The sequence below is a fragment of the Leucoraja erinacea genome, chromosome 5, assembly GCF_028641065.1.
Source record: "Leucoraja erinacea ecotype New England chromosome 5, Leri_hhj_1, whole genome shotgun sequence".
NCBI lineage: Eukaryota > Metazoa > Chordata > Chondrichthyes > Rajiformes > Rajidae > Leucoraja > Leucoraja erinaceus.
This window is the reverse complement of record NC_073381.1, coordinates 47,079,890-47,107,551: the sequence shown is the minus strand read 5'-3', so window position 1 is coordinate 47,107,551 and position 27,662 is coordinate 47,079,890. Positions and strand designations below refer to the sequence as shown.

Below are 27,662 nucleotides of genomic sequence, written 5' to 3'. Positions count from 1 at the left end.
CCCACTGTCTACCAGCTGGCGATGGACATCGTGGGCAGCGCTCCAGCGGCTCCTGCCCTCCAGCGCGGGCACCAGGAGCGACCCTAATGCACCGCGCCAATGCACAGAGAGAGGGAGCACCGCAGCCCGGCCCAGAGAGAGGGATGAGGGAGTGGGGCAGAGGGGTGGTGGAGTGCAGGGGAGTAGGGAGGCAGGTAGGTGATGGGCAACATGGAGGGGGGGGGGGGGGGGGGAGGGGGGGGAGGGGGGAGGGGGAGGGGGGGGGGGGGGGGGGGGGGGGGGGGGGGGGTGGTGTATTTGATGGGAGGGGGGTAGGCCTGAGCGGTGGAATATTGCGTTGGGAGAACGGGCTGCGTTGGGGGAACGGGTGTAGTGGAATGTTGCATTGGGGGAGCCAGGCCTCCCGTGTGACAATGGGTCCCACTTAGTCTAGTAGTTTGTTATGATTAGATGGAGCAAAACGAGATTGGAGAGGAGCAAGAAGCCTTTCTGCTTGTGACTTGCTCTAATTCAGTTTGATACCACATCTATCCCTGCTCGCTCAGCAAATAGGCAGTACCTAATCCATTATAATGTTAATTCATCCCTTTACACCTTGTTGAGAGCAAAGATCTTAGAGCAGAGCAAGATAGGCCACTCCTGCGAAATACAATGGGCTGACGTGTAGTAGCTACGGAGGGGATCCTGGGCATTTTTCACCGCCCATTTTAGTAACCGGAGCCTACCTGACCCGACCCGACTCGCAGTGTAATCAATGTTGCGGGGCAACAGTTTGTGTGTGTGATATAGGGTTAGATTCATAATTCTGTCAGTTCATACTTCTTGTCAAGAATAAAATTTGACTGGTAATTGTCTTTTTTAATGTTTTTTAAATCATTTCTTTTTAAATGGCTCACAAGCAGTGTTTGAGTTGATTTTGTAGTAACCGGAACCGACCCGACTCGCAGGGTGATTGACATTGCGGGGGAAGTTTTTGTGTGTGATATAGGGTTAGATTCATAATTCTGTTAATTCTTGTTAAAGAATAAAATGTTTATAAACACACATACACTCCCTCTCCCCGGGCCCCACACTCCCTCTCCCTGGGCCCCACACTCCCCCTCCCCGCTGCGGAAATAAAGATCCGATCTTTGGCCGGAAGCAAGATGGTGGAACAAGATGGCGTAGCAAGATGGCGGGGGCTGGTTGCTAAAATGGGTCCTATAATCACCCATGAATCTGCCCATGAGCGTACTACGCGTTTGCATGAGAGTAATCCATCTTGCTCTGTTCTAAGATCTTTGGTTGACAGAGTGATACGTGGTCTGGATCGGTTTGATATGACCCTTGTCTCCATTCTCTCACACTTCATTTGTTGCAAATGTTGGTGAATGAACAAGATCCAGGAAGATCTTTCTGTGGACTCTGAGAGAGAGCAGCTCCCAACAGTTTGGGATGCTGGGGAAGGTTGAGGAGCAGCTGGCAAATCAAATCCAGCATTCAGCAAAGGAGCTGAATCTAGGTGCCAGAGGACAAATATGAGTTTAGCAGCGGTCAGGCCATTGCCATGTCCTCTTTCCCCTGAATCTCGCACACGCTTTCTGTCTGCCCCACAACTTTTCTCCTGACCTCTCTTGCTTTCCCATTTGCTCTAGCCCCTTCCTCCTGCTTATTCTCCCATGAATTTAGACAATAGACATTGGGTGCAGGAATAAGCCATTTGGCCCTACGAGCCAGCGTGATCATGGCTGATCAGTACCAACCAAAACAATCAGTACCCCGTTCCTGCCTTCTCCCCATATCCCTTGATTCCGCTATCTTTAAGAGCTCTATCTAACTCTCTCTTGAAAGCATCCAGAGAACCGGCCTCCACCACCCTCTGAGGCAGGGAATTCCACAGACTCATAACTCTCTGTGTGAAAAAGTATTTCCTCATCTCCATTCTAATGGCTTACCCCTTATTCTTAAATTGTGGCCCCTGGCTCTGGACTCCCCCAACATCGGGAACATGTTTCCTGCCTCTAGCGTGTCCAAACTGTTAATAACCTGATATGTTTCAATAAGATCCTCTCTGATCCTTCTAAATTCCGGAGCCGCTCCATTATATCAAAATATGACATTCCCGCCATCCTGAGAATTAACCTTGTGAACCTACGCTGCACTCCCTCAATAGCAAGAATGTCCTTCCTCAAAATTGGAGATCAAAACTGCACACAATACTCCAGGTGTGCTCACTAGGGCCCTGTACAACTGCAGAAGGACCTCTTTGCTCCTATATTCAACTCCTCTTGTTATGAAGGCCAACATGCCATTCACTTTCTCACTGCCTGCTGTACCTGCATGCTTACTTTCAGTCACTGATGAACAAGGACCCCCAGATTCCATTGTACTTCCCCTTTTCCCAACTTGACACCATTTAGATATTAATCTGTCTTCATGTTTTTGCCACCAAAGTGAATAACCTCACATTTATCCACATGCATGCATCTGCCCACTCATCCAACCTGTCAAAGTCACCCTGCATCCTCATGGCATCTACCTCACAGTTCACACTGCCATCCACCTTTGTGTCATCTGCAAATTTTCTAATGTTACTTTTAATCCCTTCATATAATGAAAAAATCAAGCAGGTGTCTTCATTTAAATACTTGGGGGTAACGATAGACTATCAGTTATCATGGAATAACCTACATTGATAAGATTGCAATAAGACAAAACAAAGAATTTGTTTTCTCTGCTGACTAAGATCATTCGGAGCAAGTAAACAAATCCTTTTATTATTTTTTACTGCCGCGATAATGAGAGTTTTGCAGTATTGTAACACTACATGGTACAAGAGTCTGTCTGCTACTAAATCAAAACTGCTCCAACAAATAAAAATTTGCTCAAAGATTGTAGGTCAACCACTACAAAAATTGTATCTATCATCCTACCTTAAAAACATACTAAGGATGGCCATTAACATTTCCTCTGACACCAACCATGTTCTGAATAGTGAGTACAATTTGTTGCCATCAAACCGGAGATATAGGGTTCCAAAATTTAATAAGGTTAGAATGAGGGGCTCTTTTGTGCACCAGTCAATCCTTGAACTAACACGGCGCTTAGTCCCAATCAAACGTACGCAGACGGGCCATAAATGTGGTCTTCTGTTATTGTAATGTCTCGTCGAATGTGTGTACTTTGGGTTCCTGTCTTGATATCTTGATGCGTGTCTTCTTTCGCCCCTCTTGTCTTTTTTGTGATGCTGTAAATGGAGCTTCTGTGATGCAAAACAAATTTCAGACTTGCTCTGACAGTAAAGTATTATCGTATCATTCTTAATCATTAATATATATAGTAAATAGCTGCGGTCACAGCACCGAGCCTTGTGGTACCCCACTAGTCATTGCCTGCCATTCTGAAAGGGACCCGTTAATTCTCAAAATTTATACTGGGTTTACACTGCAGCAAGCCAAAATTAAACATTTAAAATGTTATATTGTTTTGGATTAACGTGGAATTACAGCGTTTAATTTTTTTTATTTGTGCATTAAAGGAGATTAATAATGGCCTTCATTACAAACCGGTTTACAAATTCTGGAACAGACATTTCCAACATGTTAACTGAGCATTAAAATAATTTTTGGCAATTCTGTGTACTATAATGCAAAACAATAATTGTACCAGTAACATTGAATATATTATAGCTAGGTCGTACTGACATGACTCTAATGATTTTTAGCTTTGCTTTCACAGAAGTGAAATAGTGAAACTCAGCGATGCGAAATTGTGCTGTTCCAAATCTCACCTAACTCCAGGATGGTATGTTGCCTCCCTGGTGTAAAGGTCAGGGATGTCACTGAACGGCTGCAGAACATTGTGGAGGGGGAGGGTGAACAGCTAGTTGTCGTGGTGCATATTGGCACCAACGATATAGGTTAAAAAAAAGGGATGAGGTCCTACAGGATGAATTTAGGGAGCTAGGAGATAAGCTTAAAAGTAGGACCTCAAAGGTAATAATCTCTGGATTACTACCAGTACCACGGGCCAGTCAGAGCAGAAATAGGAGGATATTGCAGATGAATACGTGGCTTGAAAAATGGTGCAAGGGGGAGGGATTCAAATTTTTAGGGCATTGGAACCAGTTCTGGGGGAGGTGGGACCAGTACAAACAGGACGGTCTGCACCTGGGCTGGAATGGAACCAATGTCCTTGGGGGAGTGTTTGCTAGTGCTGTCGGGGAGGATTTAAACTAATGTGGCAGGGGGATGGGTACAAGAGCAGAGAGGCAGGGGGGTGTAAAATGAGGGTAGAAGAAAGAGGTAGCAAGGTGAAAAGTAAAAGTGGCAGGCAGACAAAACCAGGGCAAAAATCAAAAAGGGCCACTTTTCAACATAATTGTATAAGGGGTAAGAGAGTTGTAAAAACAAGCCTGAAGGCTTTGTATCTCAATGCAAGGAGTATTCGTAATAAGGTGGATGAGTTGAACGTGCAGATAGCAATTAATGATTGTGATATAGTTGGGATCACGGAGACATGGCTCCAGGGTGACCAAGGCTGGGAGCTGAACATCCAGGGATATTCAATATTCAGGAGGGATAGAGAGAAAGGAAAAGGAGGTGCGGTAGCGTTGCTGGTTAGAGAGGAGATTAACGCAATGGAAAGGAAGGACATTAGTTTGGAGGATGTGGAATCGGTATGGGTAGAGCTGCGAAACACTAAGGGGCAGAAAACGCTGGTGGGTGTTGTGTACAGGCCACCTAACAGTAGTAGTGAAGTTGGAGATGGTATCAAACAGGAAATTAGAAATGCGTGCGACAAAGGCAAAGCAGTTATAATGGGTGACTTCAATCTACATATAGATTGGGTGAATCAAATTGGCAGGGGTGCTGAGGAAGAGGATTTCTTGGAATGTATGCGGGATAGTTATCTAAATCAACATGTAGAGGAACCAACGAGAGAGCTGACTATTTTAGACTAGGTATTGAGTAATGAGGAAGGGTTAGTTAGTAGTCTTGTTGTGCGTGGCCCCTTGGGCAAGAGTGACCATAATATGGTTGAGTTCTTCATTACGATGGAGAGTGACATTGTTAATTCAGAAACAATGGTTTTGAACTTAAAGAAAAGTAACTTTGAGGGTATGAGACGTGAATTGGCCAAGATTGTCTGGCAATTAATTCTAAAAGGGTTGACGGTGGATATACAATGGAAAACATTTAAAGACTGCATGGATGAACTACAAAAATTGTTCATCCCAGTTTGGCAAAAGAATAAATCAGGGAAGGTAGTGCATCCGTGGATAACAAGGGAAATTAGGGATAGTATCAAAGCAAAGGATGATGCGTACAAACTAGCCAGAAAAAGCAGCATACCAGAGGACTGCGAGAAATTCAGAGACCAGCAGAGGAGGACGAAGGGCTTAATTAGGAAAGGAAAAATGGATTATGAAAGAAAACTGGCAGGGAACATAAAAACTGACTGCAAAGGTTTTTATAGATATGTGAAAAGAAAGAGATTAGTTAAAACAAATGTAGGTCCCTTGCAGTCAGAAACAGGTGAGTTGATCATGGGGAACCAGGATATGGCGGACCAATTGAATAACTACTTTGGTTCCGTCTTCACAAAGGAAGACATAAATAATCTGCCGGAAATAGCAGGTCAAAGGAGTTGGAGGAATTGAGTGAAATCCAGGTTAGTCGGGAAATGGTGTTGGGTAAATTGAATGGATTAAAGGCCGATAAATCCCCAGGGCCAGATAGGCTGCATCCCAGAGTACTTAAGGAAGTAGCTCCAGAAATAGTGGATGCATTAGTAATAATCTTTCAAAACTCTTTAGATTCTGGAGTAGTTCCAGAGGATTGGCGGGTAGCAAATGTAACCCCACTTTTTAAGAAGGGAGGGAGAGAGAAAACGGGGAATTACAAACCAGTTAGTCTAACATCGGTAGTGGGGAAACTGCTAGAGTCGGTTATTAAAGATGGCATAGCAGGACATTTGGAAAGTGGTGAAATCATTGGACAAAGTCAGCATGGATTTACGAAAGGTAAATCATGTCTGACGAATCTTATAGAATTTTTCGAGGATGTACTAGTAGAGTGGATAGGGGAGAACCAGTGGATGTGTTATATCTGGACTTTCTGAAGGGTTTCGACAAGGTCCCACATAAGAGATTAGTATACAAACTTAAAGCACACGGTATTGGGGGTTAATGGTATTGGTATTGGTATTGGTATGTTAGCATTCATAACAAAAGGAATTGAGTATAGGAGCAGGGAGGTTCTACTGCAGTTGTACAGGGTCTTGGTGAGACCACACCTGGAGTATTGCGTACAGTTTTGGCCTACTAATCTGAGGAAAGACATTCTTGCCATAGAGGGAGTACAGAGAAGGTTCGCCAGACTGATTCCTGGGATGTCAGGACTTTCATGAAGAAAGACTGGATAGACTCGGCTTGTACTCACTAGAATTTAGAAGATTGACGGGGGATCTTATAGAAACATACAAAATTCTTAAGGGGTTGGACAGGCTAGATGCAGGAAGATTGTTCGCGATGTTGGGGAAGTGCAGAACACGGGGTCACAGTTTAAGGATAAGGGGGAGATCCTTTAGGACTGAGATGAGGAAAACATTTTTCACACAGAGAGTGGTGAATCTCTGGAATTCCCTGCCACAGAAGGTAGTTGAGGCCAGTTAATTGGCTATATTTAAGAGGGAGTTAGATGTGGCCCTTGTGGCTAAAGGGACCAGGGGGTATGGAGAAAAGGCTGGTACAGGATACTGAGTTGGATGATCAGCCATGATCATATTGAATGACGGTGCAGGCTTGAAGGGCCGAATGGCCTACTCCTGCACCTATTTTCTATGTTTCTATACTTGTGTAACTTGTGTGCATCTTTATTATCTTCAATTCTTTTTGCATTAACTTGCATTAAGGGATAATTTACAGAAGCCAATTAAGCTACCTGTGCATTTTTGGGATGCGGGAAGAAATGCAGAGCTGCCAATAGTACGGATTTTCCGTATTTTGTACGGAAATGCGATAATAATACGGATGTTAATTACGGATTTTTAAAAAGTTCGTATTTAGCAACGCAAAATCGACCATAGTTAATCGTAACAACGAGGTGCAGCGGTTGGTGGGAGCGGCCGGGATCGGCCCTACTTCCTGTTTCAATGCCATGCCACTCGCTAATGGAGGGGTGGTGACCCAGTGGGGTCGACTTGGGATCTTGCTGCTTGGAAAATGCGGGGATGTGGGGGGTCATGCTGTACCTCAGGGAATTAAATCTATTGGTGTTTTGGGTTTCAAGATCTGGATGATTGTTTTTGTGGTCGTTGGTCTGTCGCGGTGCTTTGTGTTGGGGTCTCTGTCTCTCGTTCTTTCTCACTCCCTCTCTCTCTCCCCTCTCTCTCTCTCTCCATCCCTCGCTCTCCCTCTCTCGCTGTCTCTCTGTCTTTCGCTCTCTCCCTCCCTCACTCTCTCTCTCGCGCACTCTCTCCTGCTCCCCATCTCATCTCTCTCTCACTCCCTCTCTCACCTCGGCATTCCCGAAATCATTTGGCGTTTTGCGGGGACGGCTGCACCTGCGGTTCCTGGTCCGTTCCCTCCGCGGGTGCCTCCTGAGTTCCTCCAGCACTCTGCGTTTTTTGTTTGGCTAGGGATTTGATGGTGGACACGGGGGGCTGGGGTGGCTCAGCAGGACGGGCGGCGGCTCTGGGGAGAGAGAGTGGGTGGCGTTTCGGGTCGAGACCCTTTTTCAGACAATCACAAGTACTCTCATCGACGAGAGTTCAGTTCAGTCTGAAGAAGGGTCTCAACCCCAAACATCACCCATTCCTTCTCTTCAGAGTCGCTGCCTGTCCCGCTGAGCTGCTCCAGCATTACGTCTATCTTAAATGACAGAGTTAAATAAAAAACATAGAGTGCTGGAGGAACTTAGCAGGCTAGGCGGCATCTGTGGAGGGAATGGATTAGGAGTTGTTTCGGGCCAGGATTCTTCTTCAATATGAAAGAACTGCAGATCAGGCATGATATTTTTTTGATTTAAATTGGAATTCCGATTTTTTTTTTTTTTTTCCCATTTGTCAATTTTTTGTTGCCCGATTATTTGGCAGCCAATCAACCGCTGTCTCTGGGGGTTGCGTCCAATCACCGACCAGCTTCCCTTAAAATTCCTGCCAATCAACAAATCGGTCTCCTCCCGTCCCAGCAGATTTTTAGGTACTAGAATACTGAAATGCTCTGACAAAACTTGGCAGCTCTGAAAATGGCCTATTAAGGAGACCTATGTAGTTGATGAGGCCCTTCCCAATCTCACATTGACCTTCGTTCATCGGCCTCCTCTACTGCTAGGCTGAAGCCAGAGGAACAGAACTTCATATTCTGCCATTGGGTAGACTATCACTCACTGGCACGAACATTGAATTCTCCAGTTTTTGGTCTCCTCTCTCAGTCCATTTCTCTCTTCTGATGACCCCGATCCTTGTGCTTGGACATGAGCACGCACACACACTCACTTTCCCCTTCATTACCCACCCCATCTGACTTTCATCCAAACACACCTTCAACTGGACCCCCTCCTCCACTGTTCTGATCAACCTATTTCATCTCCCTTATTTGGTTCCGTGCTTAATCTTCCTTTCCTATTCGATTCGATCATCTGTAGTCCTTTGTTGCCATCCCACACCTGACAATCAACCCCTCCTCATCAGGATACATCAACTCTTGCCCCAACCATGCCTTCCCCTTTTATTGGCTTCCTCCCCTCTACACTTTCAGTCCAAGGAAGGGGTCAGACCTGAAACGGACCATCCACTTCCTTCTACAAGTGTTGCCTGACCCTCTGAATTCCCCCTGCAGCCTGATCGTTTTTTCTCTTGATTTTACACCGATTTGCAATGTCTTAATCTTTGCTGTATCAATCTTCTCCATAGGGAATTGTTTGAGTGAGGGTTGAAGAATGTTTTTAAATTTAGGGAAAATATGGCTAATCAGCCCTTGACAGAATGCAGTTAACAAAATTGTCTTGATTTCTTTTGCTCGAATGAATCAAAAGATACAGAACTTTGGGCAGTTGTTGACTGTTTTCGTTAAAATCCATTCATTTGATCATTTTTACTTTTGCATTTTTCTTTGTAAAGTCCATTGCTGTGAGAAGCATTGTTGCATATGAGAGGAGTGGTGAGAGTACAAATTGTTATATTATAGATGTATTAACATTTCCAATTGGAATGTGAATTACACTAATAGGCCTGTCCCACTTAGGCATCTTTTTAGGCGACTGCAGGAGTCTATGCGGTCGCCACATGGTCGCCACATGTTCGTGGGTGGTTGCCTGAGAGTCGCCTTCATGGTCGTGAGGAGTTCCTGCATTCTGGGAAATAGTCGCGGCCGCAGTATGGTCGCCGCAAAATTTTCAACATGTTGAAAAATTAGCGGTGACTAGAATGAAGCCGCCATGGAGAGTAGCGAGAATTCTCGTGCCGTAGGTGGGTCGGCAGGAGGTCCTAGTGGGTTGCCAGGAGGTCGAAGGTTCTTGTCGGTTGTAGCCGGTGCTGACCGGTGAATTTCATTGGCTCATTGGGAAAAAAAACATAAGCAGTAGTTTTCAGAACCATGGATAACCGACTGGTAATGTTAATGTCCACCGGGCTTCATAGCCATGTATTTCTGGCTTCTTAAAAGTTGTCTCCACTCCTTCTCCCTCCCTCTCCCTCCCTCTTCCCCCCTCTCCCCCGCCCTTTTAAAGGACTTACCGTACACTGCGCTTTTTAGCTTCTTAATTACAGAGGCAACCTTCCTGTTTATCGCGGTGTGTGTCTGTATCACATTGGCTTTGCACCGTGTGAATTTAACTCAGACAGCGCTCCCTCCACTTGCCCTGTCCCCCGCCTGCATAATGGGCTGGTGAAGGAAGCGATGTGTTTGTGTGTGTGTTCCACTCTGACAGTCTCCGTTCCAGTTGCCGCTTTTTCAGGCCACTGCCGGCAACTTAACAGTCGCCTGAAAAATCGCCTAAGTGGGACAGGCCCATAACTGCATGAATGTTTGTGGTCCTTGCAGCTATACAGAGATTTATATAGTTAGTTTGCAAAACTGCATTATTTGTCCCTTGACACCAATATCCAAGCATTTTTGTATAGATTAAGAAATGACCCAGTGGGAGAGAAGCCAAACCTCCCAGTTATGCTAGTCCATGACCTTCAACAACTGTCCCTGCTTACCCAACAATGTTTAATAAAGTTAATTTAATTCACTGTAACTAATTACAAGGTTATAGTGAATAACCAACTAATTAGATGTTCAAAGTATTAATTTGTAATTAGTAAATCAGTGTAACCAGTGATGAAGGAGCTACCTTCACATTGAAGTAAATTGTGTGGACAGCTTGGATCTCTGTCATTGCTGTTGGTCACTGAGCACCTGGAAACAAGAGCTATTTTTGATGACCAATACTTCACGTGTTAATTGTGCTGTGAACCTTCTGACACACATTGATTACTGTGGACCTCCACCGCTCCACTTCTGTAAGCTGTAATCACTGTTTGATTGGCGTACCTTGGTTACAGAATTCAGAAGGAATGCTCAGCAATTGCTGTTGCCAAGGGGTAATGCTGACGTGACTTATTTTTCTGGCAGTTGTCTCAGAACTTCCTAATCATGCAGAAGGCACATTTAAAAAAAGGCAAAAGTTCACTTAATATCTTTAGATTTTGAATCCAAAACAAATTGCACTGTTAGTTACTGGCACTAACGAATTTTCTTAATCTTTTTGTTGGACTTACTTTGCATGACCATTTTATCTAGGTTTTATGGATTTCTGTTATCCTGTAGGTTCAGAATTTTCAGGTTGCCGCCAAAGCCATCACCTGTTAATTTGGAACAGCGGGAAAACACTGAGGGTTGAGAGAGATTGAGGCCCATTCTAAATTTCAAAAACATATACTGGTCTAATTCTTCAGTACTTGCTCTTGTCTTGTTCATGTGGGTGTAAACAATCCAAGAGTTAGATGTGTTAAACTGAAAGCCATGTTAGCCAGCATGAACTTTTAACCAAAAGCGAATTATCTCTATTTTGTGGGGGATCTTTCTCTGTATAACACCAGTGTGTCCAAGGGCTGTGGAAAGATGCCAAATAAATGAAATATGGGTAAATTCTGATAATCTGCTATTATTCTGAAATCCCGATAGTTTGGCACCTGGCCCACCTTCTTTTTTGTACACTTCCTTTAAACTCACTGAGACCTTGGTTTTTATAGCGTCTTTAAACCCAACAGAGCAGTTGCCTTTTCAATACACGGTGGCCAATCCCATACTCCTTTAAAATACACAGGAACCTCTTTCCACCCTTCTTTTAAACTCAGTAGGGTCCAGTTCCCATGCTTTTATTAGCAAACACTACAATCTCTTTTCCACACACATCTTTAATTCATTGGGCCCTATTTTCCATGCTGCTTTTAGAATCATAAGAGCCCCATTCGCACACAATCACTGGGTCCCCATTCTTCCTTTCACATAAGAACCCTCTTTCCTACACTACCTTTAAGCTCACAGGTGCCTTGGATCGCATGCTTTCTTTGAACTCACTGAACTCTGGTTTCCAGACTCCTTTTGAATGCACCATGCCCTGTGCCCAGCACTCATTTTTCAACACTCCCAACTCATTCCCATACTGCTTTTAGTTTCATGCAGCCATGTTTCCTGTGCTCGTTTTTAACCGGCTTGTATTTCCATTCCCCCATTCCCTTAAAATTCAACTGGGGCCCTGTTTCCCATTCTCCCTTTTAATGAGCCAGAGCCCTGGTTCCCATACTCCCTTTCAACGAGCCAGGGCCTAGGTTTCCACGCTCCTTTTCAATAAGCCAGGGCCTTGATTCCCATGCTCCTATTTCAATGAGCTGGGAGTTTGGTTGCCAAGATGTTTTTGTAAATCATTGAGTTTTGTTTCTGTGCTTCCTTTAAATTCACTTGGTTTACTGGAAAATGTATTATGGAATCGTGTAATAACATCTTAAAACACAATGTGTTGGTGTTTTATAGGAGTAAATATAAATTGAGTGCAAAATTTGCCAGTCCAAGCTTGCTGCATTATTGTAGTTTTATTGTATTTTGTTTAATTAATTAGGGAGTTTAATCTAGCCATGTCTGCGGAGTTGCACTTTAATGTAAGGGGAATTGGCTATAACGCACTAGTCACGTGTAACTATCCACGCCCTGATTTTGATTTGTCAGGTTTCTAGCATTGAAATAAATGTAATTTAATCAAATCATCTTTCCTCGTTTCCTATCGCACTCCTGCTTATATTGATTATTTAATTTGCACTCAATGACTTCTGTACCAACTTCCAACCTTCCACCTACTTCACTGCTACTTTGGATCCTGTCCCGCTGCCAATCTGGTTTAAACCCTTCCAAGTACCGGGTGGCGCCAGCAACGACTGCCTGGCCAAAAGTCTTTCTGTCCCTTTCTTCGTTGTCTTTTTTAGTATGTGTTAAATGGATGTTTTTAGTGTTCCTCAGTTTGTTTTATGTATGTTAACTTTTATATAGTTGTGTGTCTTGTTGCGTCTTTAGTATGGCTGTATGGTAATTCGCATATCACTGTACCTTAATAGGTACACGAGACAATAAAAGACCTTTGAAACCTTTGAAGTAGCACTAGCACTAGCGAACCTGTCCAGAAGGATATTGGTCATCTTCCAGATCAGGTGTAACTCATCGGTCTTAAACAGGTCACCTCTGCCATGGAAGAAATGATCCCAAAATCTGAAATCTTACTCCTGCACCAGCTCCTTACCACACATCCACCTGACCTTTCTTCCTATTCCTACCTCACTAGCACTTGGCACTGAGTGTAATTCGAGATCACCACCTTTAAGATCTTTTTTAATCTTGTTCGACTCCCTACATTCACTCTGTCGAATCTCAGCCTTTTCCCTAGTTATGTTATTTTGTGCCAAAGTGCATAACAAGTTCTGGCTACTCTCCATCTCCCTTGAGAATGTCTGACTTTACCCTGTCTCATTCGCGTGTCTGTCCAAGTGTCTTTTAAATTCTTAAGATATTCAAAATTCTATATTCTTTACATTTTTTAAATTTTGCAAAATCTTGTTTATGAGATTTTGATTCTACCTTAATCTCAAAGTACTCCAAGAATTAGATTATGCATTGTATTGAAACATTAGTTTATAAATTATGTTTTTGTCTTGCTAGCTTTCTATATGGGATAATACTTAAATGTTGGTTGCATAGCCTGCATGGCAACATTGTTGTCCCTGGATGGCAGGAGGGTGGCACAGTGGCGCAGCGGTAGACTTGTTGCCTTAACGTGCCAGAGACCCGGGTTCGATCCCGACTATGCGTGCTATCTGTAGGGAGTTTATTTGTTCTCCCTGTGACCATGTGGGTTTTCTCTGGGTGCTCAGGTTTCCTCCCATATTCCAAAGATATGCAGGTTTATGGGATAATTGGCTTCTGTAAATTGTTCCTAGTGTGTAAGAAGAACTAGCGTATGGGTGATCGTGATCATTGTGGATTCGGTGGCCCGAAGACCCGTTTCCTCGTTGTATCTTTAAACTAAATCCCCAAGAAATAATGACCGACAACAGCAAACTCAAAAAATGAGAAATTGAGGGCAGGGTGATAATTAGATCTTTGTATATTGCTTTCATTATGGGCATTGGCAGGCTTTATTGCCATACACTATCAAAGCATTGAATTTACACAGGTAAAATGATTTGCATAGCTAAGCAAGGTTCCAAAGCCGTTCTTCCAACACATTTCAATGAATATTTAGAAACATGTTACATTAACCATTTAAAAAGATCAATCCCAGAACAAATTGTGCCCTGATTATGACCCACAACTCTTTGAAGTGAAGTAAAAACAATATTTAACATTTTGGAGCTGTATTGAATTCTTGCTTAAATCTGAGAAGTGTTCAACCTTGATCCTTGCCTACAAACCTTTTTAACGTGAGCAAATGTTGAGATTTAGAAACCAAAGCAAATCTGCTATTTGGAACATGAAGATTGCAATTGATTTGCTATTGGCTGCACTAATCTTCCGATACAGACTAGGCAGCTTCCATAGAGAAGCAAGTTATCAACATGCAGGAGTATTATCAAAGCCAGAACGGCATGGCTCCAAAAAATTTAAACATCTTATTGAACTCATAGGTGCGGCCAATCTCCCGTCCCATTTAAATGATTTATCCAATGTTTAACTGGGTTCATATTAAAAAATAATGTATTAAATTGCATCATTTAATTTACCTTTTGACATAATAAATGTGGAAATATCTAATTTGGAGAAGAGATATTTTGTTTTAGTTGTAGGGAGGGGCGGTTCAATCAGGTCATCTTACTCTAAAGAACAGCAGAGATCAACTGGCTCTGTACTTCAGGCTTGAATTAATTTAAAAGGGTGTGTATGTCAATACAATGTGACTGCAGTTCTAAATGAAATTCTGTCATTTCTGGATAAATTGAACTGTTTGGAATAAATCCTAAATAAGCAGTGGGATAATCAAGATTATCCACCTGTCCACATGGGATAATAAGATCAATAAAATATTGAGGATATTTAATTCAAAGCTATGCCAATTTTACTCTGGCATGTAAATATCAGACAGTAATACAAACTCAGATATTTTTTGAATATCTTCACACTCTACCCCATCATTGAGACTGTGTTACTATATTTGTGTTGTCATAGTTTATAGAGATACAGCACGGAAACAGGCACTTCGGCCCACCGGGTTTGCGCCGACCAGCAATCCCTGCTTATTAACACTATCCTACACCCACTAAGGACATGTTTTATATTTAACAAGCCAATTAACGTACAAACCTGTACGTATTTGGAGTCTGGGAGGAAACCGAAGATATCGGAGAAAACCTATGCAGGTCACAGGGAGAACATACAAACTCCGTACAGACAGCACCTGTAGTCGGGATCGAACCCCGGTCTCCAGCCCTGCATTCGCTGTAAGGCTGCAACTCTACCATTGCGCCACCATAACCACCTACAATTTAAACCCCTTATAATACTTAATCAGCCCTGTTCAAATCCATCTCATGCTATTAAGTAGGCATTCTTGCAAAAGCTTTTAATATAAATAATTTTCCTTGTCAACTTTTGTAAGGGATACAAACCCCACCATATTCTCATCCATTGAAAGATGAAATATCTCCCACATACAGCAATTTCGTATACTTGTTCTAAAACAATCTGAACCTGATGTATCAAACCCAACCCCTATCATGTGCAGATTTTTGTATTCTATCATGCCAACTTGTGGATACCTTTATGTCCCTTCAAAGTTGATCTACATTCGTTCTTGGATGCCCCATAACCTCTGATTATAATGTTTTTGTTATGTCTTTAAATCCTTTAATGGTGTCCATACCCTCTAAATCGCCAGCAGAAAGGACATACTTTTCTTGAGATGTTTCTTCTATTAAGCAATAATGAATTGCAAATGAAAATGAAGAGATGAATACTCAGTGTTCATCTAGGTTTGTTTAGATCCTAACTAAATCTAGAAGAAGTATTTTATCTGTGCACAATGCAGATGGTACAATTAAGGTGCATCATTGGTGGACTGAGTTTGCCAATGTACAATTGTGCAAGGATGTCTAATCATAAGACACAAGAAGCAGGAACAGAAGTTGAGCAGGTGGCTCCTCAAACCTAAACTAGTCATTGAGACCATGGCCAATCTGATCTTGGCTTTGTCCAATTTCTCCATAATTCATGACTCCTCTGTCAGTCTCAGTAAAAGCCCTGTCCCACGGTACGAGTTCATTCCAAGAGTTCTCCCGAGTTTGCCCTGATTCGAACTTGGAGATTTACGGTAATGGTCAGTACTCGGGGTTCGTGGACATTTTTCATCATGTTGAAAAATCTTCACGAGTCTTCCCGTGCTTACCAGCCATTAGTGAGTCTTCCCGAGTACCTGCCGTTAGCGCTAAGAGACATACCCGCTACATTCATTCTCCGTGCTTACGAGTTTGATTTTTTTTAAACTCGGGAGAGCTCTTGGAATGAACTCGTACCGTGGGACAGGGCTTTTAATATAGTAATTTACTTTGCCTCTACAGCTCTCTTGGTGATAAAGATCTATAAATGATTAGCCTTCTGTGAGGATTCTTTTTCATTTCCATCTAAATTTTCCCTAAATTTGTTTCCCTAGTTCAGATTATCCTAAAAAGTGGAACATGTCCTCAGAATCCCGTATGTTTGAGTTAGTTCATTCTCATTTTTCCTAACTCCAATGAGTATTAGCCTAACCGACTCAACCTTTCCTCCTGTGGCAATACCTTCATCCCAGACATTAACCAATTGTATCTTTTCTCAACTGCTTCCATTGAAAGTATATTCTTCCTTACTAAAAAATACCCCAAATTCTGCAGAATACTCCAGGTAAAGTCTTATCAGTACCCTAACTGTACCAGATATACTTGTGTTTATGAACTGTCCCGTAAAATATCATCAGCCTACCTATTTGATGTACCAATGAGCTTTTAAATTGTATACTTTATCCTATATGATGTTTGCTTCTGTTGGAGATGCACTCGTTGAGGCATTTGCAATGTTTATGAATGCCCTCCACATGTATTTACAATACAATACAATACAATACCTTTTATTTGTCATTTGAACCTCACATGAGGTTCAAATGAAATTTGGTTTCTGCAGCCATACAAGAAAAGAACCAAGACACACACCAACACAATTTACACAAACATCCATCACAGTGAATCTCCTCCTCACTGTGATGGAAGGCAAAGTCTTGTCTCTCCCCTGCTCTCCATTCCTCCCCCGAAGTCGAGGTCAAAGCCCCCGGCGGGCGCTAGCAAGTCCGCGGCCACTCAAAGCCACGCCGGGCGATGTAAGGCTCTGACCCGGGTCTTGGTGTTGGAGCCCCCGGCGGACGCTAGCAAGTCCGCGGCAAATTAAAGCCGCGACGGGGGTTGTAAGGCCCCGCTCCAGGTCACTCTCAACCCCGCAATTCGGGCGGGAGAAGTCGCCGTTGCCAGTGCCCCGCGAAGCAGTCTCCCACCTGGAACCCGCGAGCTCCCGGTGTCACCATCCACCGGAGTGTAACTCGGCGCAGAATACAGAGCCTCTGACCTGTTGTTGGTACAGCATTTGTGCGGTTGACACTGTTGTGCATTTGGTTACTGTGTGCAGTTTTAGCCACCCAGCTATAGGAAGGATGTCATTATGTTGGAAAGATTGGATGTTACCTGGGCTTTCAGGCTTGAGTTATTTGGAGATGTTGGATAGACTGGGACTTTTTTCTTTGGTGTGTCGGATGCTGAGTGATGACCTTATTGGGGGATCATGAGGGAAATGGATAAACGGTCACAGTCTTTTTGCAGGGTACAGCATACTAAACCTAGAGACCATAGGCTTAGGTAAGATTTAAGGGTGACCTCGGGGGCAACTTTTTGACTTAAATGGTAGTCCGATAGGAAAGGTTCATAGGGCTATGAGCCAAATGCAGGCTTACATTTTTGGCAGCAGTTCTAATTGGAAGTCTTGACTGTATCAGTTCACTGCATCAGTTGAGTCCAGGCTAAAGCCTGTTCTTGTCGAGGTTGGAGAATCACATCTCGGATCTCTGCACAGACAGACCAAAAATGATAGTCGAGTCCAATTTTTAAGGAAGATGTTGTAAATCCAGAAATCTTGGACATGTCCGTAGGTTAATAATCTTCAAGATTACTAGGAATATCCAAAAACAACAATTAGGCAAATGTTCCATTTGCTCATTTACAATTATGCTTTTGGTTCATAGATGATATTTTTTAAATCTTCTACTCTCGTTTCCCAGCTGTTCACTGATCGCTTTAAATGTCCCACATTCATCAGCCAGGAATTTGTTCAACAGGAGGGAAGCATTGAGCTACCTGTCTCCATGCCCCAGTGGCTGTGTGTCCAGTAGAGCATGAGTCCCAACATTCCCATAAATTTAGGTATATGCTACTGGAGTTACTGTATCAGAGATCAAAACGACCACTGTTGTGTAACTAATGCCAAAAAGCTTTTTTGGCTTTCATTCCATTTCTGTTTCTATGCTGACTTTTTGGACTGTTGTATACAAATCACTGGTAATGGATTTTTTGAATTTCTTGCTTTTTGTTATGCCTGAACTTAACTTTTTAATTCAAATTTGTAAGTCGCAAAGTTTTTCTAATTTAAGGTCGTAAAAATTATACAAATTTATAGTATTTCTATACTCGTGGTTTGTTGTATTATGAGCACATGAAAACAAATTGGTAATTTATTTATAAACCTCAAGTACTAACTTAATAACCATATTCATGATGGAACTCTGTTGTTTAGTAGAGATGCATTCACAATGAAGCCCTTACATTTAGTTGCAAAGTTGTTGAAATCTGTATTCAACACAAGCTCCAAATGATCTAATTTTAAAGTTAAAATGATTCTAAATGCCATTGTTGGATTTCTAAAACCAGATTGCTGGAAAAGTAACGATATATATATATATATATATATATATATATATATATATATATATATATATATATATATATATATATATTTTGATTTACATGCATAGATGATTAGATTTATATAGGTTGAACAATTTGCTTTTAGGCACAACAGGATGGAGGATATGCTTTTACAGGTGAAATTCTTGAGAATATGGTCAATGATTTATGCACTACGACCATTTCTGATATTTAGGTCCAAAGGCAGGTGTTTGAATTAATATTCACTAATACAAAAATATAAATAATTCTATGAATCAAAACATTGTGGAAACAATCATTTAGCGATATACATGAACTGTTCGGATTGGATTTCAACAACTGCAGCCATTCTTTGACCCTCTATGTCAGACCAGTACAATGCACCCGTCATCGACTGGCTTGTTTTACCAGGGAGGGCCCCTGCTGCCAAAAGAAGTCATCCTCTCCTCACCAATGGAGACCAGCTTTTTAGTTGATGTTCAGACCAAAGTTGTAACAAGCTCAGGAAATGAATGATGTTGCTGATGATTGGGAGTAGGGCATTGAATAAAAGATGAGTGACGTCAGGAATATATAAATCCAAGAAAATTGGAGAAAATCCCCTCTCTGATGGAAAATAGGAGAGGAACATATTTTGTATCTTTGTATCATTTAAAATAATGTCAAAGTCATGTTGAGATTTTGCCTCCACTCTTTTAATGCCTCTTATCAAATGAATTTCAGTCCATTTTCATTAGATTTATTTTTTCACACATGGTTAAAGTTCTTATATGAGCAAAATGAAACTATTTGATTCAATTCATTGTCATTGTCTTCAAGTAAGAGACAACAAAATGCTATTTCCCATACAGTCATACGAATAAAAACCCCCCAAAAAACACAGAACACAATAGTCCACAACTCAAACATCCCCACAGCGGCACCAAAGTTCCCCAATGTTAGGGAAGGAACCAAAGTCCAGTCAACCTCCTCACTGATGTTTGCCCCCCCGCAGTCGCCGCTACGGGCAGCCCGATGTACAGGCCCTCTCGCCGGGAACGACGTCGAACGGAAGAACATCCTCAGCGGCCTGGACCTCTGAATCGGTCACTCCCACTGGAGTCAGTGGCTCCCGAAGTCCACAGGCTGAGCTTGGCGGAGATTCAAAGCTGGCGGCCCCCGGCAAAAGGATCCCAGGACTCTGCGATGTCGGTCAGCGCTGCCCGTGTTGGGAGCTCCGCAAACCACAAAATGAAACTATTCATAAAGATGTTGCTAAGGATGTCCTCCAGTCCCGACATTGGACTTCCATCACCCCGGCGAGCGGGCCTGAACATCGGGCCGCCCATATAGTGGCGACAGCGGGGGGTTCAGGAACCCCGCGACCACGGGAGGACAACAGAGGGAGGATGACTGAATTTTGGAGCCTTCCCTCACAGTGGGAAACTTTGATCCCACTGTGTGGGGATGTCTGTGTTAAAAAATATCGTGTTCTGTGCTCTTTATTATTCGTATGGCTGTATGGCGACCACACATTTCATTGTACCAATTGGTACATGTGACAAATAAATGTAACTTGTATCTTGTGATTCCAATTGATATGGTGCCGAGTAAAGCTGTCAATTATTGTTGCCCACTAACAGGAGAAAGAACTTAGACTATATCTTCCCTGGATGACATGTGGCCTGACTTTGCACGAGTGAAAACAAAAACAGATCAAACCTGACCATCTGATATTTAGATCATCAGTTAACAGCCTTGTCTCTCTACTTCCTACTGCTGGCAGGGGAGAGAAATTGGCCTGGGGTAAGCTCCTTTGATCTATAGCTAGGACTGAATTTGAATTGCAAGTTCAACCACTGCCTTTGTAAGCAGAAAGACCCCTCCTCTCCCTTCCCTCATTTTTTGTTCTCCATTATACTTAGACCTTACTTCCATGAGCCCCAGCAATATTTCATGTCATCATAAAAATGTATTTTGAAAATCTACATCTACTGATGCTTGATATTATACTCAAAAATCTTAAGCATAATTTCCCTGAATTAAATTATACATTCACTCATTGACTCCTAATCATTCTAATATTTTCTAAGTTAACATGTCAATGGTAATGGATGCCAGAATTATTCTGACAATTCTCACAAAAAAACTGGTTTGCCGTTCTCCTGTTTTTTTCCTCTAATTGTGTTGGTATTTATAGAACTTAACCAGAATTTATGAATTATTGTAACACTACCAATAAATGCATCCACTTTGTTTTGTAGCGATCCAAGGTTCCAGCATGTGAGGCGTCAGGTACAGGGGGTTTGTCAGCTCTTAATCCCATTAATTTTTTGCCATCATTTTTAGTTTCTCTTACTACACATTCGGTTCTTATAATTTCAAGTATTATTGCCTTTCTGCTGGTAAAATCAACCCAAAATGTCTAACATCTCAGGCATTTTCCTAATATAGCTTCTGCTAAACAAACAATAACATGAAGTACTTAGTCTTTTAAAAATATTAGTTAGTAGTATTTTCTCTGTGAATTATTTTTTAACCAAATACATTTACAGATTTTCCTGATATGAAGAACATGCAATTTGTGAATAACACATGTCTCAGCTCCCCCTCTCCCCTGTTTGATACCTCTTTATCTTTGCTCTTTTGAAACATATGTTGATTTCGGCAGAGTAAATGGTGAAAACCAAATGAATGAAAAGTAGTCTGGTTCATAATTTAAACCTTCGACTAATCCCATCCAAAATCTTGTTTACTCAGGATATCTCTCTTGTTAAGATAGATCAAATCTAATCTAATCTAAATCTAATCAAAGTCTTTGAAACTATCGAGTCCTATTCTTTGAGTAGCCATGCAGTAGGTCAACAACACCAAAAGTCACCCATCAGATTTACCTATTTATTTATTGTTTTCAACCTGATGTCGGCAATTAGCATTTTAAACACATGCATCATGCGCTGCCCTGTGCCCTTCTGAGATACTCATCTTTGAAAAACATTGGTAATAGGCAATATGTGCTGGTACATCTAAAGAAGGCAAGTTTATGGTTCATGGTTTGAAGACAAATGCGAGCATGGTTTTTCATTATCTTATCTGCTTTTTTCAATCTTGTTATTTAGTATAATTCTTTGTTTATGTTTGCATTTTTGGCTTTATTTTCAAACTTTTTTTGCAGTACAGGTGCACAACCTTTTATCAGAAAGCCTTGGGACCAGACACTTTTCGTAATTCGGAATTTTTCGGCTTTCGGATTGGAAGATTTTTAGCGTAGATTTTAACGGCTGGCTCAGTGGTAGAGTGCTCGGCTCATATCCGCAAGGTCGCGAGTTTGCGCCTCGATCCCGGCAGTTACTCGATTGCAAGTTTGAGTCTTCAATGTAGTTTTTTCTTGCAGAATAGGAGAGAATAGGGAGGGTTAGGCTGGGATCATTCTCTGCGAGATGATCTTAGTGCGGGAGACAAGTGTAGGAGAGGTGTACTGACTGTGTGGGCAGAACTTTGGAAGTGATTGCCCACCATTCTCAAAAGCCGCTGTGTCTCCCTGTCCCTCCAACTCCAGAGGAATCCGCTCCCCGATGGGCCGCTACGGCGACAAGTGGCAGTTCGCCCACAGCCCGAGCTGCGCCACCCCAAGAACAAGACGTACCTTGCACACCATCAGCTTCTGCCCCTATGGGGAGCGTGTTCCTCTGGAGTTGGAGCGGGGCTGGGCTGGAGTTGCTGATCTGGGATCTCCGTGCTTGCAGTGGGCCTGGGGGTCGATGTCCCGATGAGGGGGCGCAGCTCAGGCTGTGGGCGAACTGCCACTTGTCGCCGTAGCGGCCCATCGGGGAGCGGCTATCTGGTGGTCCTGACGTCTCTCAGCTCCTGTCCAGGGGGGTGGCCGGAGACGTCAGGACCAACAGGAACCCACTCCCCGATGCGCCGCTACAGCGACAAGTGGCAGTTCGCCCACAGCCCAAGCTGCGCCCCTCATCCGCAACCCGGGTTCCTCTGGAGTTGGAACGGGGCTGGGCTAGAGTTGCTGCTGGCTGTGAGTCTCTGGGATCTCCGTGCTTGCAGTCGGTGTCCCGTTGGTCCTGACATCTCCGGCCACCCCCCCAGACAGGAGCTGAGACTGGGAACTGTACCGCCCTTGCCCCCTCCCTCTGCAACTGCAAACAACCCCACTCTCCTGCTCACCTGCAAGGGTGGTACAGTTCCCAGTCTCAGCTCCTGTACAGGGGGGTGGCCGGAGACGTCACAGCCCGAGCTGCGCTCCCTTATCTGCAACCCCAAGAACAAGACGTACCTTGCACACCATCAGCTTCTGTCCCTACGGGGAGCGTGTTCCTCTGGAGTTGGAACGGGGCTGGGCTGCTGCTGGCTGTGGGTCTCTGGGATCTCCGTGCTTGCAGTGGGCCTGGGGATCGGTGTGCCATTGGTCCTGACGTCTCCGGTGACTGGCACTGACCTGCTGGCATCGCCGACGTGAAGACAGCGCAAAGCCCCCGCGCCGGTGCAATGGGCGGGGAGCTGGAGAGGGGAGGGAAGGGGTCACACACATGGCCGGGAAGCAGAGGGGTGTAGGTGGGGTGAAACTGAAGGGAGTGACAATTTGCTGCTGCCTGCCCACTGAGTTAAAAAGTTCCCACGCAAGACTCACGATACACTGTGTATCGTGAGTCTACCGTGGGAACTTTTTAAATCAGCGGGCAGGCAGCAGCAGATTGTCAATTATTAACCCTCCCGCGCAATATACCCTCACCTTCTCTTCTATGAATGGGGATTTAGTTCCCCTTTCTTCGAGGACCGACCGGAGGTTCTGCTGTCACCTCTGCGGGCTGCCCTCGGTGAACGTCTTCAAGGACCTTTCTTCAAGGACGGAATAAAAAGTCCGCTATTCTGAGCTTTTCGTTATTTGGAATTTCGGATAAAAGGTTGTGCACCTGTATTTATTTATTCCTAAAGAATCAAACAGGTGCAAGGATAACATCAAAAACTTATATATAATATTGCAATATTTAATGTCAGCCACTTGGCAATTTTACCAACTTCCTGAGACTGAACAGGAAAGAATTAGCATTGAGATTTTAGCAAGCAAGAATTTCATTGTCCTATCTGGGACAAAGGACATAGGACAATAAAACTCTTGACTTCCCTGTTGCTCTTCCACCCACACCTCCCCCACCCTGCCCAATACTTTTAACTTGTATTTGTGCTTAAAAGCATGATTCTTCCAGTGCAGATGAAAGCCTATTAAGTTTTCAATAATAATTTATTGCTTATACACAATTAAATCAGTAATGCTGTATAAGAATAAATAATAGGGCAGGACCTATACAGTGAATGGTAGGCCTCTGGTGAGTGTTGTAGAGCAGAGGGATCTAGGAGTGCAGGTGCACGGTTCCTTGAAGGTCGAGTTGCAGGTAGATAAGGTGGTCAAAAAGGCTTTTGGCACTTTGGCCTTCATCAGGCAGAGTATTGAGTATAGAAATTGGGAGGTCATGTTGCAGTTGTATAAGACGTAGGTGAAACTGCTTTTAGAGTATTGTATTCAGTTCTGGGCACTATGTTATAGGAAAGATATTGTCAAGTTTGAAAGGGTTCACAGATGATTTACGAGGATGTTGCCGGGACTAGAGGGTCTGAGCTATAGGGTGAGGTTGAGTAGGCCGAGTCTCTATTACTTGGAGCGCAGGAAGATGAGGGGTAATCTTATTGAGGTGTATAAAATCATGAGAGGAATAGATTGGGTAGATGCACAGAATCTCTTGCCCAGATTGGGGGAATAGAGGATCAGAGAACATAGGTTCAAGGTGAAGGGGAAAAGATTTAATAGGATTCTATGGGGTAACCTTTTCACACAAAGGGTGGTGGGTGTATGGAACAAGCTGCCAAAGGAGGTAGTTGAGGCTGGGACTATCCCAACTTTTAAGAAACAGACAGGTACATGGATAGGACACGTTTCAAGGTATATGGACCAAACGCAAGCAGGTGGGGCTAGTGTAGCTGGGACATGTTGGCCAGTGTGGGCAAGTTGGGCCGAACGGCCTGTTTACACACTGTATCATTCTATGACTACAGGTGCACAACCTTTTACCCTAAAGGCTTGGGACCAGACACTTCTCGGATTTCGGAATTTTTTCGGATTTCCGAATGGAAGATTTTTAGCGTAGATTAGGTAGGTAGCGCTGGCGGCTTGAAAAGTCTGGAGCGGCTGCCTCCTCCCTGGAGACCGGGGAATCATTGTAAATCATTGCTTAAATGTTAGTCAGTTAGTTTGGAGGGATTTTATGTGGTGGGGGGGGGGGGGGGGGGGGGGGGGGGGGGGGGTGGGTGGGGGGGGGGGGGGGGGGGGGGGAGGGGGGGGGGGAGGGGGGGGGGGGGGGGGGGGGGGGGGGGGGGGGGGGGGGGGGGGGGGGGGGGGGAGGGGGAGGGGGGAGGGGGAAACTTTAATTCTTAGTCCCCTACCTGGTCGGGGAGGTGGGAAGCGGGCAATGCCTTACCGGGTCACCGTGCAGTAAGCTCCGGAGCGCTGCGCCGACTCCCAACATTCGCGGAGCTGGGGGCTGCGGGCGTCCGGCCGCGGGCGGCTCCGGTTGGAGCTCCGACCCCGGCAACTCCACCCCTGGCTGCGCGGGCGCTCCAAATCCAGCGCCGCGCCCGCGACCGGACGCCCCGCAGCCCCCAGCTTCGCGATGTTGGGAGTCGGTGGCGTCGCAGCGCTGGGATACCAGCGGGGAGCGGGCAATGCCTTACTGGGTCGCCGTACGGTAAGCTCTGGAACGCTGTGACTGCCGACACACAACATCGCGGAGCTGGGCTGCGGGCGTCCGGCCGCGGGCCGCGCTGGATTTGGTGCGCCGCGCAGCCAGGGGTAGAGTTTCCGGGGTCGGAGCTACAACCGGCGCCGCCCGCGGTCGGACGCCCGCAGCATTAGCTCCTCGATGTTGGGAGTCGGCGGCCACAGCGCTCCGGAGCTTACTGCACGGCAACCTGGTAAGGCATTGCCCGCTCCCCGCCTTTCCGACCAGGTAGGGGAGTAAGAATTAAAGTTTCCGCCTTCACCCCCCCCCCCCCCCCCCCCCTCCCTCTTCACATAAAAGTTCTCCAAACTAACTGACTAACATTTAAGCAATGATTTACAGATGTTTAAGTGTCTCCCCGGTCTCTGGGGAGGAGGCAGCCGCTACAGTAGTACAGACCTGGGTTGACCGTGGGTCGTTTCGGGTCAAGTTTGGCGCCACACGCGAGCTTTGGTGTGCAGACGACATCCTGGAAAAAATGTCCGGTTTTCGGAGGTTTTCGGTTTCCGGAACTCCGGATAAAAGGTTGTGCACCTGTATAATAAATGAGCATTGGAACCAATTATTTTTTGCATGTTCCACTTATGCAACTGTCAATAACCTAGATGTTCCTATAAATGCATTCAATGGTGTAGGAGTCAATAGACAATAGGTGCAGGAGTAGGCCATTCGGCCCTTCGAGCCAGCACCGCCATTCAATGTGATCATGGCTGATCATCCCCAATCAGTACTCCGTTCCTGCCTTCTCCCTATATCCCCTGACTCCGCTATTAAGAGTCCTATCTAGCTCTCTCTTGAAAGCATCTAGAGAACCTGCCTCCATTGCCCTCTGAGGCAGAGGATTCCACAGACTCACCACTCTATGAGAAAATGTGTTTCCTCGTCTCCATTCTAAATGGCTTACTCCTTATTCTTAAACTGTGGCCCCTGGTTCTGGACTCCCCCAACATCGGGAACATGCTTCCTGCCTCTTGCATGTCCAAACCCTTAACAATTTTATACGTTTCAATGAGATAGCCTCTCATCCTTCTAAACTCCAGAGTGTACAAGTCCAGCTGCTCCATTCTCTCAGCATATGACAGTCCCACCATCCCGGGAATTAACCTTGTAAACCTACGCTGCACTCCCTCAATAGCAAGAATGTCCTTCCTCAAAATAGTGGACCAAAACTGCACACAATACTCCAGGTGTGGTCTCACTTGGGCTCTGTACAACTGCAGAAGGACCTTATGCTGCTGCACCCGCTGCTTTTATATTCGATTCCTCTGATTTAGTCAAACTACATTCATAGATATTTTGTTAATAAATGCAGCATGTATGTATTTTATGATGTATGGTTATGTTTTTCAGGACAATGCCAACTTACCTACTCTTGAGAACCCAAAAGCCTTAGAGCCGAACGTTGAAATTAATACTGTGACCAGTCCCCTTACAATGCAGGAATATTTCGCCAGTAGGATGGCGCAGCGCACAAATCGTAAAGCCGTGCAAGAGATTCAGCAAGCCACTGCTGCCCAGGAACCTGTAGGAAATGAAATGCAGTCCTCTGAAGTGGGAATTAAATCCAAAAAAAAAAAGCGGAACAGAATCATTGAGAAGAGTTGTGACTTTATTGAACCACCCATATTCAGAAAACGAGTAAAAAATGAAGAAGACAAAAATAATGTATTGGCAGAAGACAATCAAATTAAGGAAAATTATCAGTGTAAAAAGTCAAGAAGGAAAGCAAAATGAAACATCCAATATCCGCCACATGTATTGCAGCTGAATTGTAGGAGGTTCAGGTTGTTCAGCACACATCAGTATATACATTAGGGAAACAAAATGAGCAGAAATTGCAAATGGACGATGATTAATGAATTGATGAGTGAATGATAGGTTTCACGAACCCTGCGATTAGAAATAACCAAAATTTGAAATTTGCAGGAACGCATTTTCCAGTAAAAGGCACCTGTGTTTATTTATAATTGCAAAGAAAATTAATAAATGCTGAGAAACCATTTAAGTTTTGTCATGTTAATAAACATGCTTCTATGCTCTCATTTGTGCAACAACAATGAAGAATTAAGTATTTATGATGTGTAATATATTTTGTTTTTTTTAATGTTTTGTATTGACCAGCAAATGCATCACTGAACATCACTGCTAAACATACACTAAATAAACATTGACATGCTTTAGTAATGCAGAACTAGTTAATATTTCCCTAGTTTATTGTGTGTAGAATCAAATTATTTTATGCAATGGAAGGATATTTGGTTCAAATACCACTCCCTTTTCACTTCCCAAATTGCTGCATAAATAATCTTAATTCTCAGCTGGGCACTGCAAGTACTAAATATTTAATGTTACAGTTTGGCCCTAGTTTATTGTGTGTAGAGAATCAAATTATTTGTTATGCCAATGGGGAAAGAGGAGTATTTGGAA

The 27,662-nt window shown here is 43.9% G+C and overlaps 1 protein-coding gene across 1 annotated transcript in view; it reads left to right on the top strand.

The window, feature by feature from the left end:
• pinx1 (PIN2 (TERF1) interacting telomerase inhibitor 1) overlaps positions 1 to 27,292 on the top strand; it is an 87,500-nt gene extending 60,208 nt beyond the window's left edge. The window contains exon 7 of the mRNA XM_055635521.1: positions 26,586 to 27,292. Coding sequence (XP_055491496.1) covers positions 26,586 to 26,969 — 384 coding nt within the window. The 3' untranslated portion in view covers positions 26,970 to 27,292. The remainder of the gene's footprint in view (positions 1 to 26,585) is intronic.
• Positions 27,293 to 27,662: the final 370 nt, after the last annotated feature.